At 48.4% G+C, this 13,510-nt stretch overlaps 1 protein-coding gene across 1 annotated transcript in view; it reads left to right on the top strand.

Moving 5' to 3' along the window:
- acmsd (aminocarboxymuconate semialdehyde decarboxylase) overlaps positions 1–2,561 on the top strand; it is a 65,559-nt gene extending 62,998 nt beyond the window's left edge. Inside the window, exon 10 of the mRNA XM_070873608.1 lies at positions 2,499–2,561. Within this exon, the coding sequence (XP_070729709.1) occupies positions 2,499–2,561 (63 nt within the window). The remainder of the gene's footprint in view (positions 1–2,498) is intronic.
- Positions 2,562–13,510: the final 10,949 nt, after the last annotated feature.

Below are 13,510 nucleotides of genomic sequence, written 5' to 3'. Positions count from 1 at the left end.
GTTCCAATGTGCCCACTTCCGAGTTTAACGGAGGCGTGTTTAGATGCGTGCGAGTAACCTACCTGCCTCAGTCAGGGCCTTAATTAGTGCAGGCGGGCAGGTAGTTATCGCAGCAGTTAATGTCCTGAAGTGACATTAATTCATAGAATTATAGAAATTTATGGCACAGAAGCAGGCCATTCAATCCTTCGTGACTGTGCTGGCCGAAAACGAGGTCCTTTTAAATTGACTTTCACTGACCTTTAAATTTAATCTTTCCAGCACAGGTTTCCTGATGTGCTTCCCCCCCGGCCCCCCCAAAGTACCCTGTAAACCACCCTGCAATTCGACCCCCTCAATCAGCTGACCCCACCTCTGCGATTGGACCACTGATGTCCGATCATCGACTCACTTTTCGATATCAGATGTCCAACTACACCCACCCCTCACCCCAAAATCTCCGAAGTCCAACTCACCTCCCAACCTTTGATGTCCAATTCCTTCCCCCGCATGTCTGTCACAACTCTGCTCAACTATCCTGCTACCTACCCACCCGACAGGCAGCCAGCTTTTCAATCTCGCTGGCTGTGGCCGGAAAACTGATTTCCCGGCTGCTAAATCTCACCCCACCCTCCGCCACCCCATTCCCTTCCTGCCTCGCAGTTGTTATCAGGGCCAAAGAAGCTCCTGATTCTTCCCTTGTTCCCCACCTTTTGTCTCCTTTCCACTTTTACCCCTTGGGCACTCCTTGTTGCAGTTTCAGACGTTGGATGCCTGTGTTCCTTTGTTTGGGTCCCAGGCCTTTCCCCACTTACTCTCTTCCCAATCTCAGACCTTGCAGCCTCTCACTCCAGGCCCCAGATTCTTCACAAGTTCATGACCCCAGTTTTTCTTCTCTGCTTTTGTTGCAGCAGCTCTTGGACCTCATTGTAGCAGTCGGCTCATTGCCCCAGCTCCAGTACATCAACCGGAAGATCATCCAACCTGGGGTACAAGGCTCCAAAAATATGAAACTTCCACAAATAAACAAATTGACTCAAACAAAAAACACTGAAAGATTTAGCTCCCATAAACCCAATCTTAAAATTCAGTTTCCTATATGCTCCACATAAAAGTTAAACATGCCCCCCTTCTAAAACTGGCTGAGTACGTACAGTTCCATTAGTTGGAAGGACATTTTAGATGAAGCCTTTTTAAGATGTCAGTATACCAAGAGTTTCCGATAAAGTTGCTGCTGCAGCTTGTGCCCTGCGACTGAATCCTTAAAAAAATTAAGGATTTTTTTTTTTAAAGTCGGTGTAAATTCAACAGAAAATAAATGTTAATTTTTTAAAAGGGCGGTTTTAAAATAGGCTGCCCAACCTCCCGCAATTGCTCCATTCATTCGCCGACTGACGGACGAAAACTTCACTCGACGAATAGCATGAATAGTAAATATTGATGAAGCTGTCGTAAGGTAGTCTGAAAGTTTGGTTTCAGACACACACCTTTGTAGGCCAAACCCAACAGCACCTCTGCCTCATCATCATCATAGGCGGTCCCTCGTATTAAGGATGACTTGCTTCCATGCCAAAAAGGGATGAGTTCACAGGTGTTTCAATTAAGGACCTAATATTCCAGATCCCGAACTACATCTTGAAGGGTGGAAGATGCCTGTGCGTGGATTTTTTTAAACGTGTGGTGGCCGTTGCACACCAGCCACCACACGGGCTTGACAGAGCTAGGTCTTGTTCCAGTGGCAAGGATTAACCAAGACGACTGGAGACCAGCTCTGCTGCACGGACCTAGTGCGCACACATAGTGCACTCTCACACACACACAACCTCACACACACTCTCACACTCACTCACACACCTCTGCCTCACCCAATCCCTCACAGCCCAGGCCACAACCATGCTGCTCCTTACTGACCTGAGTTCCACCCACCCTGCCTGCTCCCCACAGCCTTTCAGCCTAGACCCTAACTTCTGGTTACTCCTATACCTTTGTATGTTGCCGCACCTCACAAATTTCCTTTTCCTGACATGCCCCTGGCTTTCCTCACCTCCAACCAGATTCTTCCCTTTCCCTTCTTCCTGCGTCTGCCCCTTGGGCCCTGCACCATTCTGTTCCATTTTTGTATATTTTGGTTCTCATTTCGCCACCTAACTTTAAAAAAATTACGAAAGGTACAAATTAAATAAATAAATAAAGGAAATAAACTTACAGAAGTGAGAGGAGGCAAAGGAAAAGGCAAGCTTACAGAAAGAGTATGATACAAAGTGTGAGTAAAATAGCTGTAGACAAGCTGGGAGGTACAGAGAAAGTGTGTAAAGCACAAAGAGGGAGTGGAAGAATTGTTTTTATTTTTGATAATGATTACCACTGCAGTATATGATTATAAAATTGTTACCTTATTTTAAAACCCAAGTGTTATGTATTAATGCTTGGGGGGTTGGGGGGTGGAATATCCTGTTTATATATTGTCAATGCTGGAATTCTTTCAGATATTTTATAAAATGGTTTCACTTGTTTTACAGGATAAGCTACTCGCCAAAAATGCACTGGAGTTTCTTGGCCTTGAAAAGAAACAGTTTGATTGATGCAATATCTATTTAATATACTTCATTGTTCCTCAATTAAGAAATGCCTATATTATTTGAGACACAGCTGGGTCTGGAACTTGATTGATAAACATCTTCCCAAAGGCAACATCTGTACTTCAGCTTATTATCATGGGATAAATTGACTACTGTTTTGAAATGAACACTTGCATTGTTTATTGTAACTGTTTACAGTGACACAGCTCTGGCTTGTATTAAGTTGACCAACAGAAGCAGCCTTCCTAAATCCTTAAATCTTCATCATTAATTGTAAATGTTTAATACAGGCAATAGTTTACTGCAAATTAGAAATAAGACAGCAAAACATCAGTAAGAAAAATAATTATATTAAACATCTTGCATCTGCATGCACTCCTTGTCTGCATCAGTTGGCTTCCTGTTGTCACATTTATGTCATACTTTTTGTTAACTTTTTCCCATTATAATTTCCTATGTCCACATTTATAATAAAAACTGCCTGTGTAAACTTGTCTCATCTTTTGGACGAGATGTTAAACTGAGGCCCCGTCTGTTCTTTCAGGTGGACGTAAAAGATCCCACGGCACTAGTTTGAAGATGCAGGGGAGTTATCCCCGGTGTCCTGGCCAATATTTATCCCTCAACAACCTCACTAAAACAGATTATCTGGTCATTATCACATTGCTGTTTGTGGAATCTTGTGTGCAAATTGGCTGTTGCACTTCCTACAATAAAACACTTCAAATGTACTTCATTGGCTGTAAGGCACTTTGGGACGTGCTGAGGTATTGAAAGGCACTATATAAACAGAGTGACTATTTGCACTAGATTTTGTGCATGGGTCCTCGATTCGGTCGCACTTGCGCAGTGCGATGTATGAGGAAGCCGAAAATGGGGCCACGAGCCGCCTGGAGCTGCCGCTGGACCTGCTTTTCATTTGTTGATTATTTGAAACATTTTCGTGGCCTTCTGTGGAAGAGAAAACATCGGAGATAGTGCGAGAGAGAGAGATAGAGAGACTGGGGAGGGAGAGAGAGACTGGGGGGTGGGCAGGAGAGAGAGAGATGGGGAGAATGAGAGAGCGAGACTGGGGGTGTGGGGAGAGACTGGGGGGGGGCGGAGAGAGACTGGGGAGAGTGAGAGAGACTGGGGGGAGAGAGAGAGAGAGACTGTGGAGAGGGGAGGAGAGTGAGAGAGACTGGGGAGGAGACTGAAAGAGAGACTGGGGGAGAGAATGTAATGTATATAATGACTCGAAAGACTTGTTAATGTAAACTCACTCAGGTGTAAACCTGGTTTAACTTTATTCGCGCCTAAAGTGCGCACATAACATGGTACTCGCTTTTATATACCAGAGCCCGCGCACACGCGCGTACAGCCCAATGACCTCCGACAGTGGCACCCTAGTGACCCCAAGCATTAATACATAACAAATCCCCCTTCAAGATCTTAGTATCAGTCTCTTTACAAATTAAGACGGTCTGGGGCTTTCCGCTCACGAGTTGATCGTCTCAGTTCAATCCCAGTTCTGGGCGAGCATTCTAAGTCAGTTATAAGTAACCGATCTGATGGGAGTGGTGATGACCATGTCAAAGACTGAAAGTCCAGATTCAGTAATGTCAGCAGAGTCTTCTGATGAATGAACATTGTTTTGGTTGGTCACTGACTGCATCTTCCGCAAACTGTTCCAGTTCATCTGTGTGCCGCAGTTTTATCTGATCAACATGTTTCCTGCATGTTTGCCCATTCTTGAGCATGACAATAAGCACTCTGTTACCCTCTTTGGCCGTAACAGTACCGGCGATCCATTTTGGACCTTGACCATAATTCAGCACATAAACTGGATCGTTGACAGAGATGTCACGTGACACAGCAGCACGATCATGATAGCATTGCTGATTTTGACGTCTGTTTTCAACACGATCATTCAATTCAGGATGGACAAGAGAAAGCTTGGTCTTGAAACTTCTCTTCATCAGTAGCTCAGCAGGGGCGACCCCGGTAAGCGTATGGGGTCTTGTCCTGTAACTAAGCAATATATGTGACAAGCAAGTCTGCAGTGAACCCTGAGTCACACGTTTCATACTTTGCTTGATCGTTTGAACCGCACGCTCTGCTTGACCATTAGAAGCAGGTTTGAATGGGAGCAGACCTTACATGTCTGAGGCGGTGAAGAAGGCAGATGGCATGTTGGCCTTCATAGCAAGGGGATTTGAGTATAGGAGCAGGGATGTCTTACTGCAGTTGTACAGGGCCTTGCTGAGGCCCCACCTGGAATGTTGTGTTCAGTTTTGGTCTCCTAATCTGAGGAAGGACGTTCTTGCTATTGAGGGAGTGCAGAGAAGGTTCACCAGACTGATTCCAGGGATGGCTGGACTGACATATGAGGAGAGACGGGATCAACTGGGCCTTTATACACTGGAGTTTAGAAGGATGAGAGGGGATCTCATAGAAACATATAAGATTCTGACAGGACTGGAGAGGTTAGATGCGGGAAGAATGTTCCCGATGTTGGGGAAGTCCAGAACCAGGGGACACAGTCTTAGGATAAGGGGCAGGCCATTTAGGACTGAGATGAGGAGAAACCTCTTCACTCAGAGAATTGTTAACCTGTGGAATTCCCTACCGCAGAGAGTTGTTGATGTCAGTTCATTGGGTATATTCAAGAGGGAGTTAGATATGGTCCTTACGGCTAAAGAGATCAAGGGGTATGGAGAGAAAGCAGGAAAGGGGTACTGAAGGAATGATCAGCCATGATCTTATTGAGTGGTGGTGTAGGCTCGAAGGGCCGAATGGCCTACTCCTGTACCTATTTTCTATGTTTCTATGTTTCTATACCATTGAGTTTCATGAACTCCTGAAACTCCAGACTTGTGAAGCACGATCCGTTGTCGCTCACAACAATGTCAGGCAAACCATGAGTAGCAAACATGATACAAAGGCTCTCAATAGTAGCTATGGACGTACTGGATGACATATTAATACACTCTATCCACTTTGAAAATGCATCCACCACAACAAATAACATCTTTCCTAGGAAAGGGCCCGCAAAATCAATGTGTATCCTCGACCATGGTTTAGATGGCCATGACCAAAGACTCAGTGGAGATTCCGCTAGTACTTTACTTAGCTGCATGCAAGTATTGAACTAATACACACATGATTCCAGATCAGAGTCCATTCCAGGCCACCAAACATGAGCCCTGGCAATGGCTTTCATCATGGCAATGCCAGGATGAGTGCTATGTAGTTCACGTACAAATTTTTCTCTGCCTTTCTTAGGCATAACAACACGATTACCCCACCGTAGACAATCTGACTGAATGGACAGTTCATCTTTGCGATGGTTGTAAGGTTTGATCTCATCACACATTTCCATAGGTATTGCAGACCAATCACCACTGAGGACACAACGTTTCACAACCGATAAAATAGGGTCATGGCTGGTCCAGGTCCTAACTTGTTGAGCAGTGACAGGGGTACCTTCACTCTCAAAAGCATTCATTACTAGCAGTAGATCTGCAGGTTGAGGCTTCTCCATATCTGGTGTGGGCAGATGACTCAGTGCATTGGCACAATTCTCAGTGACCGGTCTGTGACCAATGACATAATCATAGGCAGACAACGTCAACGCCCATCTCTGAATGTGGGACGATGCATTGGTATTAATACCTTTGTTTTCCGAAAACAATGAAATGTTTTCCATTTCAAGTTCAAAACGAAGATCAAACAGATACTGATGCACCTTTTTGACCCCATACACACAGGCCAAAGCTTCTTTTTCTACCATGCTGTAAGCTCTTTCTGCTTTTGACAAACTTCTCGAATCATACACAACAGGTTGTAGCTTGCCTGACTCATTTGCTTGTTGGAGTACACAGCCAACCCCATATGATGAAGCATCACAGGCCAATACAAAATGTTTACACAGATCATAGTGAACAAGCAGCTTGTTTGAACAGAGCAGATTCTTAGCTTTCTCAAAAGCTTTATCTTGAGATACACCCCAGACCCTGTTGTTACCTTTTCTGAGCAGCATGTGCAGTGGCTCTAGTAAAGTGCTCAATCCGAGCAAAAAATTACCGCAGTAGTTGAGTAGCCCAAGGAATGAACGCAGCTCCGTCACATTCTGAGGCCTGGGTGCATTTTTTATGGTCTTGGTTTTCGAATTGGTAGGCCTGATACCATCAGCAGCAATCTTCCTCCCCAGGAATTCAACTTCAGGTGCAATGAAAACAAACTTCGAACATTTCAGCCTGAGTCCCACTTTGTCCAGATGATGTAAGACTTCTTCAAGATTGTGCAGATGATCAGCAGTGTCGCGACCTGTGACCAGAATCTCATCTTGAAAAACGACGGTTCTAGGAACAGACTTCAGTAGACTCTCCATGTTCCTCTGAAATATGGCAGCAGCCGAACGGATTCCAAAAGGACACCTGTTGTAGACAAACAGTCCTTTATGGGTGTTGATGCAGGTGAGTTTCTTCGAAGTGTCAACAAGCTCCTGTGTCATATAGGCCAACGTCAGATCCAGTTTAGTGAACGACTTTCCGCCAGCTAACATAGCGAACAGGTCATCAGCCTTCGGTAGTGGATACTGATCCTGTTTCGAAAATCGTTTAATCATAACCTTGTAGTCTCCACAGATCCTGACAGTGCCATCATTCTTTAACACAGGAACAATGGGACTGGCCCATTCGCTAAATTCAACCGATGCTATGACCCCTTCACGTTGGAGTCTGTCTGTCAAGCTCAATTTCGACCTTCTCCCTCATCATGTACGGAACAGACAGAGCTTTGTGATAAACAGGTCTTGCATCAGAATCCAGGTGAATCTGTACCTTGGCTCCAGTAAAATTGCCAATGCCCAGTTCAAACAAAGAAAGAAACTTCTTCAGCACTTGAGCACACGAAGTGTCATCCACCAAGGACAACGCTTTGATATCATTCCAGTTCCACTTGATTTTCTCGAGCCAATTCCTGCCAAACAGTGTTGGACCATTGCCTGAGATGATCCATAATAGTAAATCGTGAACCACACCATCATACGACACCTTGACTACTGCACTGCCAATCAATGGTATGAGTTCCTTAGTGTAAGTACGCAACTTGGCATTGACTGGACTCAGCTTAGGCTTCACAGCCTCAGTGTCCCACAACTTGTCGAATATCCTATGGCTCATTATCAACTGACTCGCACCCGTGTCCAGCTCCATTGATACAGGCACGCCATTCAGCTTCACATTAACCATTATCGGTTGGCTCTTTGTCAGGAACGAATACAGACCATATACTTCCTCCTCGGATATCTCGGGTTGCATATTCGGGCCAGCACTGGGCTGGTAATCATCACCAATGTGATGAGCAGCAGCACACTTACTCAGTTGTGGGCACATTCACTGAAGATGCCCCACTTTCCAGCAGCCTTTACAGATGTACTGTTCAAACCGACACTGATGAGGCCGATGATTGCCCCCACAACACCAACAGGGGGAGGTCGGATTCAAGCCAGTTGGCAGACTTTGAGCAGCTACAGGTTTCACATAAGCAGTCAAGTAGGCCCTGCCATAAGCAGCTCTGCCAGATGACAACACAATCTTAATTACAGTACTTGCCGTGGAGCTCCGACTATCGATGATATTTGCCTTAAATTATCATCAGTCGCCAAGCATGCCTGGGCAGTCGCGATGGCCTTGCTTAAATCCAGCGTTTCTGCAGCCAATAATTTCCAAAAGATCACATCATGGTTGATGCCTATCATGAAGAAATCTCACAACATGTCTTCCAACTCGTTTCCGAACTTACACGGCTCAGCCAGACGTCTTAGGTCGGCGACGAATCCCGACACATCCCGGCCCTCAGCACGAACATGCGTGTAGAAGCGATAGTGTGAGATGATGATCCCCTCTTTTGGCTTGAGATGGTCACGCAGCAGAGCGCACAAATCTCTGTAGTCTTTGTCCTTTGGACGTGCAGGCGAGAGAAGATTCTTTATGAGGAAATAAAGTTTTGGACCACAAACAGTGAGGAAAACCGCCCTGCGCCTACCTGTGTCAGCATCTCCCTCCATTTTGTTGGCCACAAAATATTGATCCAGGCGGTTGATAAAATCCCGCCCAATCCTCGCCATCCACGAATCTCTCCAGAATTCCAATGGTGCCCATTCTGCAAGTGAAGGTTCTTAAGTTACCTCATCGCCAAATGTAATGCATATAATGACTCGAAAGACTTGTTACTGTAAACTCACTCAGGTGTAAACCTGGTTCAACTTTATTCATGGCCAAAGTGCGCACATGACATGGTACTCACTCTTATATACCAGGGCCCGCGCAGACGTGCGTACAGCCCGATGACCTCCGACAGTGGCGCCCTCTGGTGTCTAGTGACCCCAAGCATCAATATGTAACAGAGAGAGAGAGAAACTGAGAGAGACTGGGGAGGAGACTGAGAGGGACTAGGGAGAGAGTGAGAGTGAGGGTGGGAGGAGAGAGACAGAGACTGGTGGAGAGAGACAGAGACTGAGGGAGAGAGAGGGGAAGTGGAAGAGGGGAACGGAGGGGAGGGAACTCATGGAAGACAGATCACGTTCTTCCAACCCCCTTTACACCCACGCTGGATTTTTCAGAAAGCTCGGTGCGTGTGTGACAAGGGACATAATTGGAGTGGATGAAATCCAGAAATCACGACACCCACCCACTTCATATCCGTGATGCACACACAATGCCACATCTATGGCGGTGGGGGGGGGGGGATAAGGTCAGGAACTTGGGCTTGGATGGGGTTAGGAACTTGGGCTGAGGGAGTCAGGAACTTCAACTGGGGGCCATGAACTTGGCCTGGCGGGATAAGGAACTTTGGCTGGGGAGGGGAGGGGGGGGTGGTAAGGAACTTCGGTGGGTGGGGGGGGCAGGGTAAGGAACTTCAGCAGGAGGAGGCATGAACTTGGGCTGGAGGGGCAGGAACTTGGGCTGGGGGAGGTATGAACTTGGGCTGGGGGAAGGTATGAACTTGGGTTGGGGGAGGCATGAACTTGGGTTGGGGAAGGTATGAACTTGGGCTGGGGGAGGCATGAACTTGGGCTGGGGGAGGTATGAACTTGGGCTGGGGGAGGCATGAACTTGGGCTGGGGGAGGCATGAACTTGGGCTGGGGGAGGTATGAACTTGGGCTGGGGGAGGTATGAACTTGGGCTGGGGGAGGTATGAACTTGGGTTGGGGGAGGAATGAACTTGGGCTGGGGGAGGCATGAACTTGGGCTGGGGGAGGTATGAACTTAGGCTGGGGAGGTATGAACTTGGGCTGGGGAGGCATGAACTTGGGCTGGGGGAGGTATGAACTTGGGTTGGGGGAGGAATGAACTTGGGCTGGGGGAGGTATGAACTTGGGCTGGAGGGGCAGAAACATGGGCTGGGGGAGGTATGAACTTGGGCTGGGGGAGGTATGAACTTGGGCTGGGGAAGGTATGAACTTGGGCTGGGGGAGGTATGAACTTGGTCTGGGGGAGGCATGAACTTGGGCTGGGGGAGGTATGAACTTGGGCTGGGGGAGGTATGAACTTGGGCTGGGGGAGGTATGAACTTGGGCTGGGGGAGGCATGAACTTGGGCTGGGGGAGGTATGAACTTGGGCTGGGGGAGGTATGAACTTGGGCTGGGGGAGGTATGAACTTGAGCTGGGGGGAGGTATGAACTTGGGCTGGGGGAGGTATGAACTTGGTCTGGGGGAGGCATGAACTTGGGCTGGGGGAGGTATGAACTTGGGCTGGGGGCGGTATGAACTTGGGCTGGAGGGGCAGGAACTTGGGCTGGGGGAAGTCAGGAACTTGGGCTGGAGGGGAGAGGGATGAACTTGGGCTGGAGGGGAGAGGCATGAACTTGGGCTGGGGAGGCATGAACTTGGGCTGGGGGAGGTATGAACTTGGGCTGGGGGAGGTATGAACTTGGGCTGGGGGAGGTATGAACTTGAGCTGGGGGAGGTATGAACTTGGGCTGGGGGAGGTATGAACCTGGTCTGGGGGAGGCATGAACTTGGGCTGGGGGAGGTATGAACTTGGGCTGGGGGCAGTATGAACTTGGGCTGGAGGGGCAGGAACTTGGGCTGGGGGAAGTCAGGAACTTGGGCTGGAGGGGAGAGGGATGAACTTGGGCTGGAGGGGAGAGGCATGAACTTGGGCTGGGGAGGCATGAACTTGGGCTGGGGGAGGTATGAACTTGGTCTGGGGAGGCATGAACTTGGGCTGGGGGAGGTATGAACTTGGGCTGGGGGAGGTATGAACTTGGTCTGGGGGAGGCATGAACTTGGGCTGGGGGAGGTATGAACTTGGGATGGGGGAGGTATGAACTTGGGCTGGGGGCGGTATGAACTTGGGCTGGAGGGGCAGGAACTTGGGCTGGGGGAAGTCAGGAACTTGGGCTGGAGGGGAGAGGCATGAACTTGGGCTGGGGAGGCATGAACTTGGGCTGGGGGAGGTATGAACTTGGGCTGGGGGAGGTATGAACTTGGGCTGGGGGAGGTATGAACTTGAGCTGGGGGAGGTATGAACTTGGGCTGGGGGAGGTATGAACCTGGTCTGGGGGAGGCATGAACTTGGGCTGGGGGAGGTATGAACTTGGGCTGGGGGCAGTATGAACTTGGGCTGGAGGGGCAGGAACTTGGGCTGGGGGAAGTCAGGAACTTGGGCTGGAGGGGAGAGGGATGAACTTGGGCTGGAGGGGAGAGGCATGAACTTGGGCTGGGGAGGCATGAACTTGGGCTGGGGGAGGCATCAACTTGGTCTGGGGAGGCATGAACTTGGGCTGGGGGAGGTATGAACTTGGGCTGGGGGAGGTATGAACTTTGTCTGGGGGAGGCATGAACTTGGGCTGGGGAAGTATGAACTTGGGCTGGGGGAGGTATGAACTTGGGCTGGGGGAGGTATGAACTTGGTCTGGGGGAGGCATAAACTTGGGCTGGGGGAGGTATGAACTTGGGCTGGGGGAGGTATGAACTTGGGCTGGGGGAGGTATGAACTTGGGCTGGGGGAGGTATGAACTTGAGCTGGGGGAGGTATGAACTTGGGCTGGGGGAGGTATGAACTTGGTCTGGGGGAGGCATGAACTTGGGCTGGGGGAGGTATGAACTTGGGATGGGGGAGGTATGAACTTGGTCTAGGGGAGGCATGAACTTGGGCTGGGGGAGGTATGAACTTGGGCTGGTGGAGGTATGAACTTGGGCTGGGGGAGGTATGAACTTGAGCTGGGGGAGGTATGAACTTCGTCTGGGGGAGGCATGAACTTGGGCTGGGGGAGGTATGAACTTGGGCTGGGGGCTGTATGAACTTGGGCTGGAGGGGCAGGAACTTGGGCTGGGGGAAGTCAGGAACTTGGGCTGGAGGGGAGAGGGATGAACTTGGGCTGGGGGAGGCATGAACTTGGTTTGGGGAAGTCAGGAACTTGGGCTGGAGGGGAGAGGGATGAACTTGGGCTGGAGGGGGGAGGCATGAACTTGGGCTGGGGAGGCATGAACTTGGGTTGGGGGGGCATGAACTTGGGCTGGGGGGGCAAGAACTTGGGCTGGGGGAGGTATGAACTTGGGCTGGGGGAGGTATGAACTTGGGCTGGGGGAGGCATGAACTTGGGCTGGGGGAGGTATGAACTTGGGCTGGGGGGCAAGAACTTGGGCTGGGGGAGGTATGAATTTGGGCTGGGGGAGGCATGAATTTGGGTTGGTGGGGCATGAACTTGGGCTGGATGGGCAGGAACTTGGGCTGGGGGCACATGAACTTCGGCTGGGAGGGCAGGAATGTGGGCTGGTGGGGCAAGAACTTGGGCTGGGGAAAGTCAGGAACTTGGGCTGGAGGGGGGAGGGATGAACTTGGGCTGGGGGAAGTCAGGAACTTGGGCTGGAGGGGAGAGGGATGAACTTGGGCTGGAGGGGGGAGGGATGAACTTGGGCTGGGGGTGTCAGGAACTTGGGCTGGGATGGGGGAGCTCTATCCTGTCTGTGGTCTTAAGTCAGAATGGCTTGAATGTTATGCCCCTATATAAATGCAAGTTATTTATTTTTTTAATTACATCCTTCTGCCAATGGTGGTGCTGTAGCACTTCAGTTTTGCATGCCCCAGCTCTTCAATCTGTACTGGAAAAAAACTGCTATACTCCAATAGATTCGACTTCTCTGCTTCCCAATATAATGTATGCCTGTTTCAACTTATAAAAAATTAGTATTAATAATCTCACACTTTAATCGTCTCCTAACTTGTTTCTTCACAAAGAGTATTTTCATAATATTTTGAACTCATGATGATTGAATAGTAATAAAATATTTTGCAATGTATTCCAGAGGGGATTTGTAAATAGACTCAGGACAAAACAGCAGGGATAGAAACCAACTTCAGGAAACCCCAAATACAAGCAGTTTTACTTAGCACATCATTAGCCTTTCAGAAGTACATGTAGGCTGCTAGTTTTAATTAACAATATTAATTTTAAAGCAATCATTTTAAAGTGGTGATTCCAGATACAGTTTGACACGCGTCAAGCAGTGTTACTCAGGGGTGTGAGAGTCTCGATGCCAACTTGAAGTAAGATCCCCTGGCAGTGTAACTTGGGTTTCCTGGTTGTGCAACATATGTTATATATATACTGGTCAGTGCAAGTCATCTGCATTATAATAGCTGTTCTTGTGATGTAATAGGTAATAGGGCATCACTGACTAAGGTGACATCAGGGAAAAATAGAAAAAAGTCAAAGTTAAAGGCACTATATCTGAATGCACGAAGCATTCACAACAAAATAGATGAATTAATAGTGCAGATAGAAATTAATAGGTTTGATCTAATAGACATTGCGGAGACGTAGTTGCAAAGTGACCAAGGTTGGGAACAAAATATTCTAGGATACTTAACTTTTAGAAGAGATAGGCAAAATGGAAAAGGAGGAGGGTTTTATAAAGGTAACCTTGTATATACTCTGCACAACCACCAAAGGGCTCA

This window comes from Pristiophorus japonicus, chromosome 3 (assembly GCF_044704955.1).
Source record: "Pristiophorus japonicus isolate sPriJap1 chromosome 3, sPriJap1.hap1, whole genome shotgun sequence".
Lineage (NCBI taxonomy): Eukaryota > Metazoa > Chordata > Chondrichthyes > Pristiophoridae > Pristiophorus > Pristiophorus japonicus.
The sequence above is the reverse complement of the archived record's forward strand: the minus strand, read 5'-3'. Positions and strand labels throughout refer to the sequence as shown.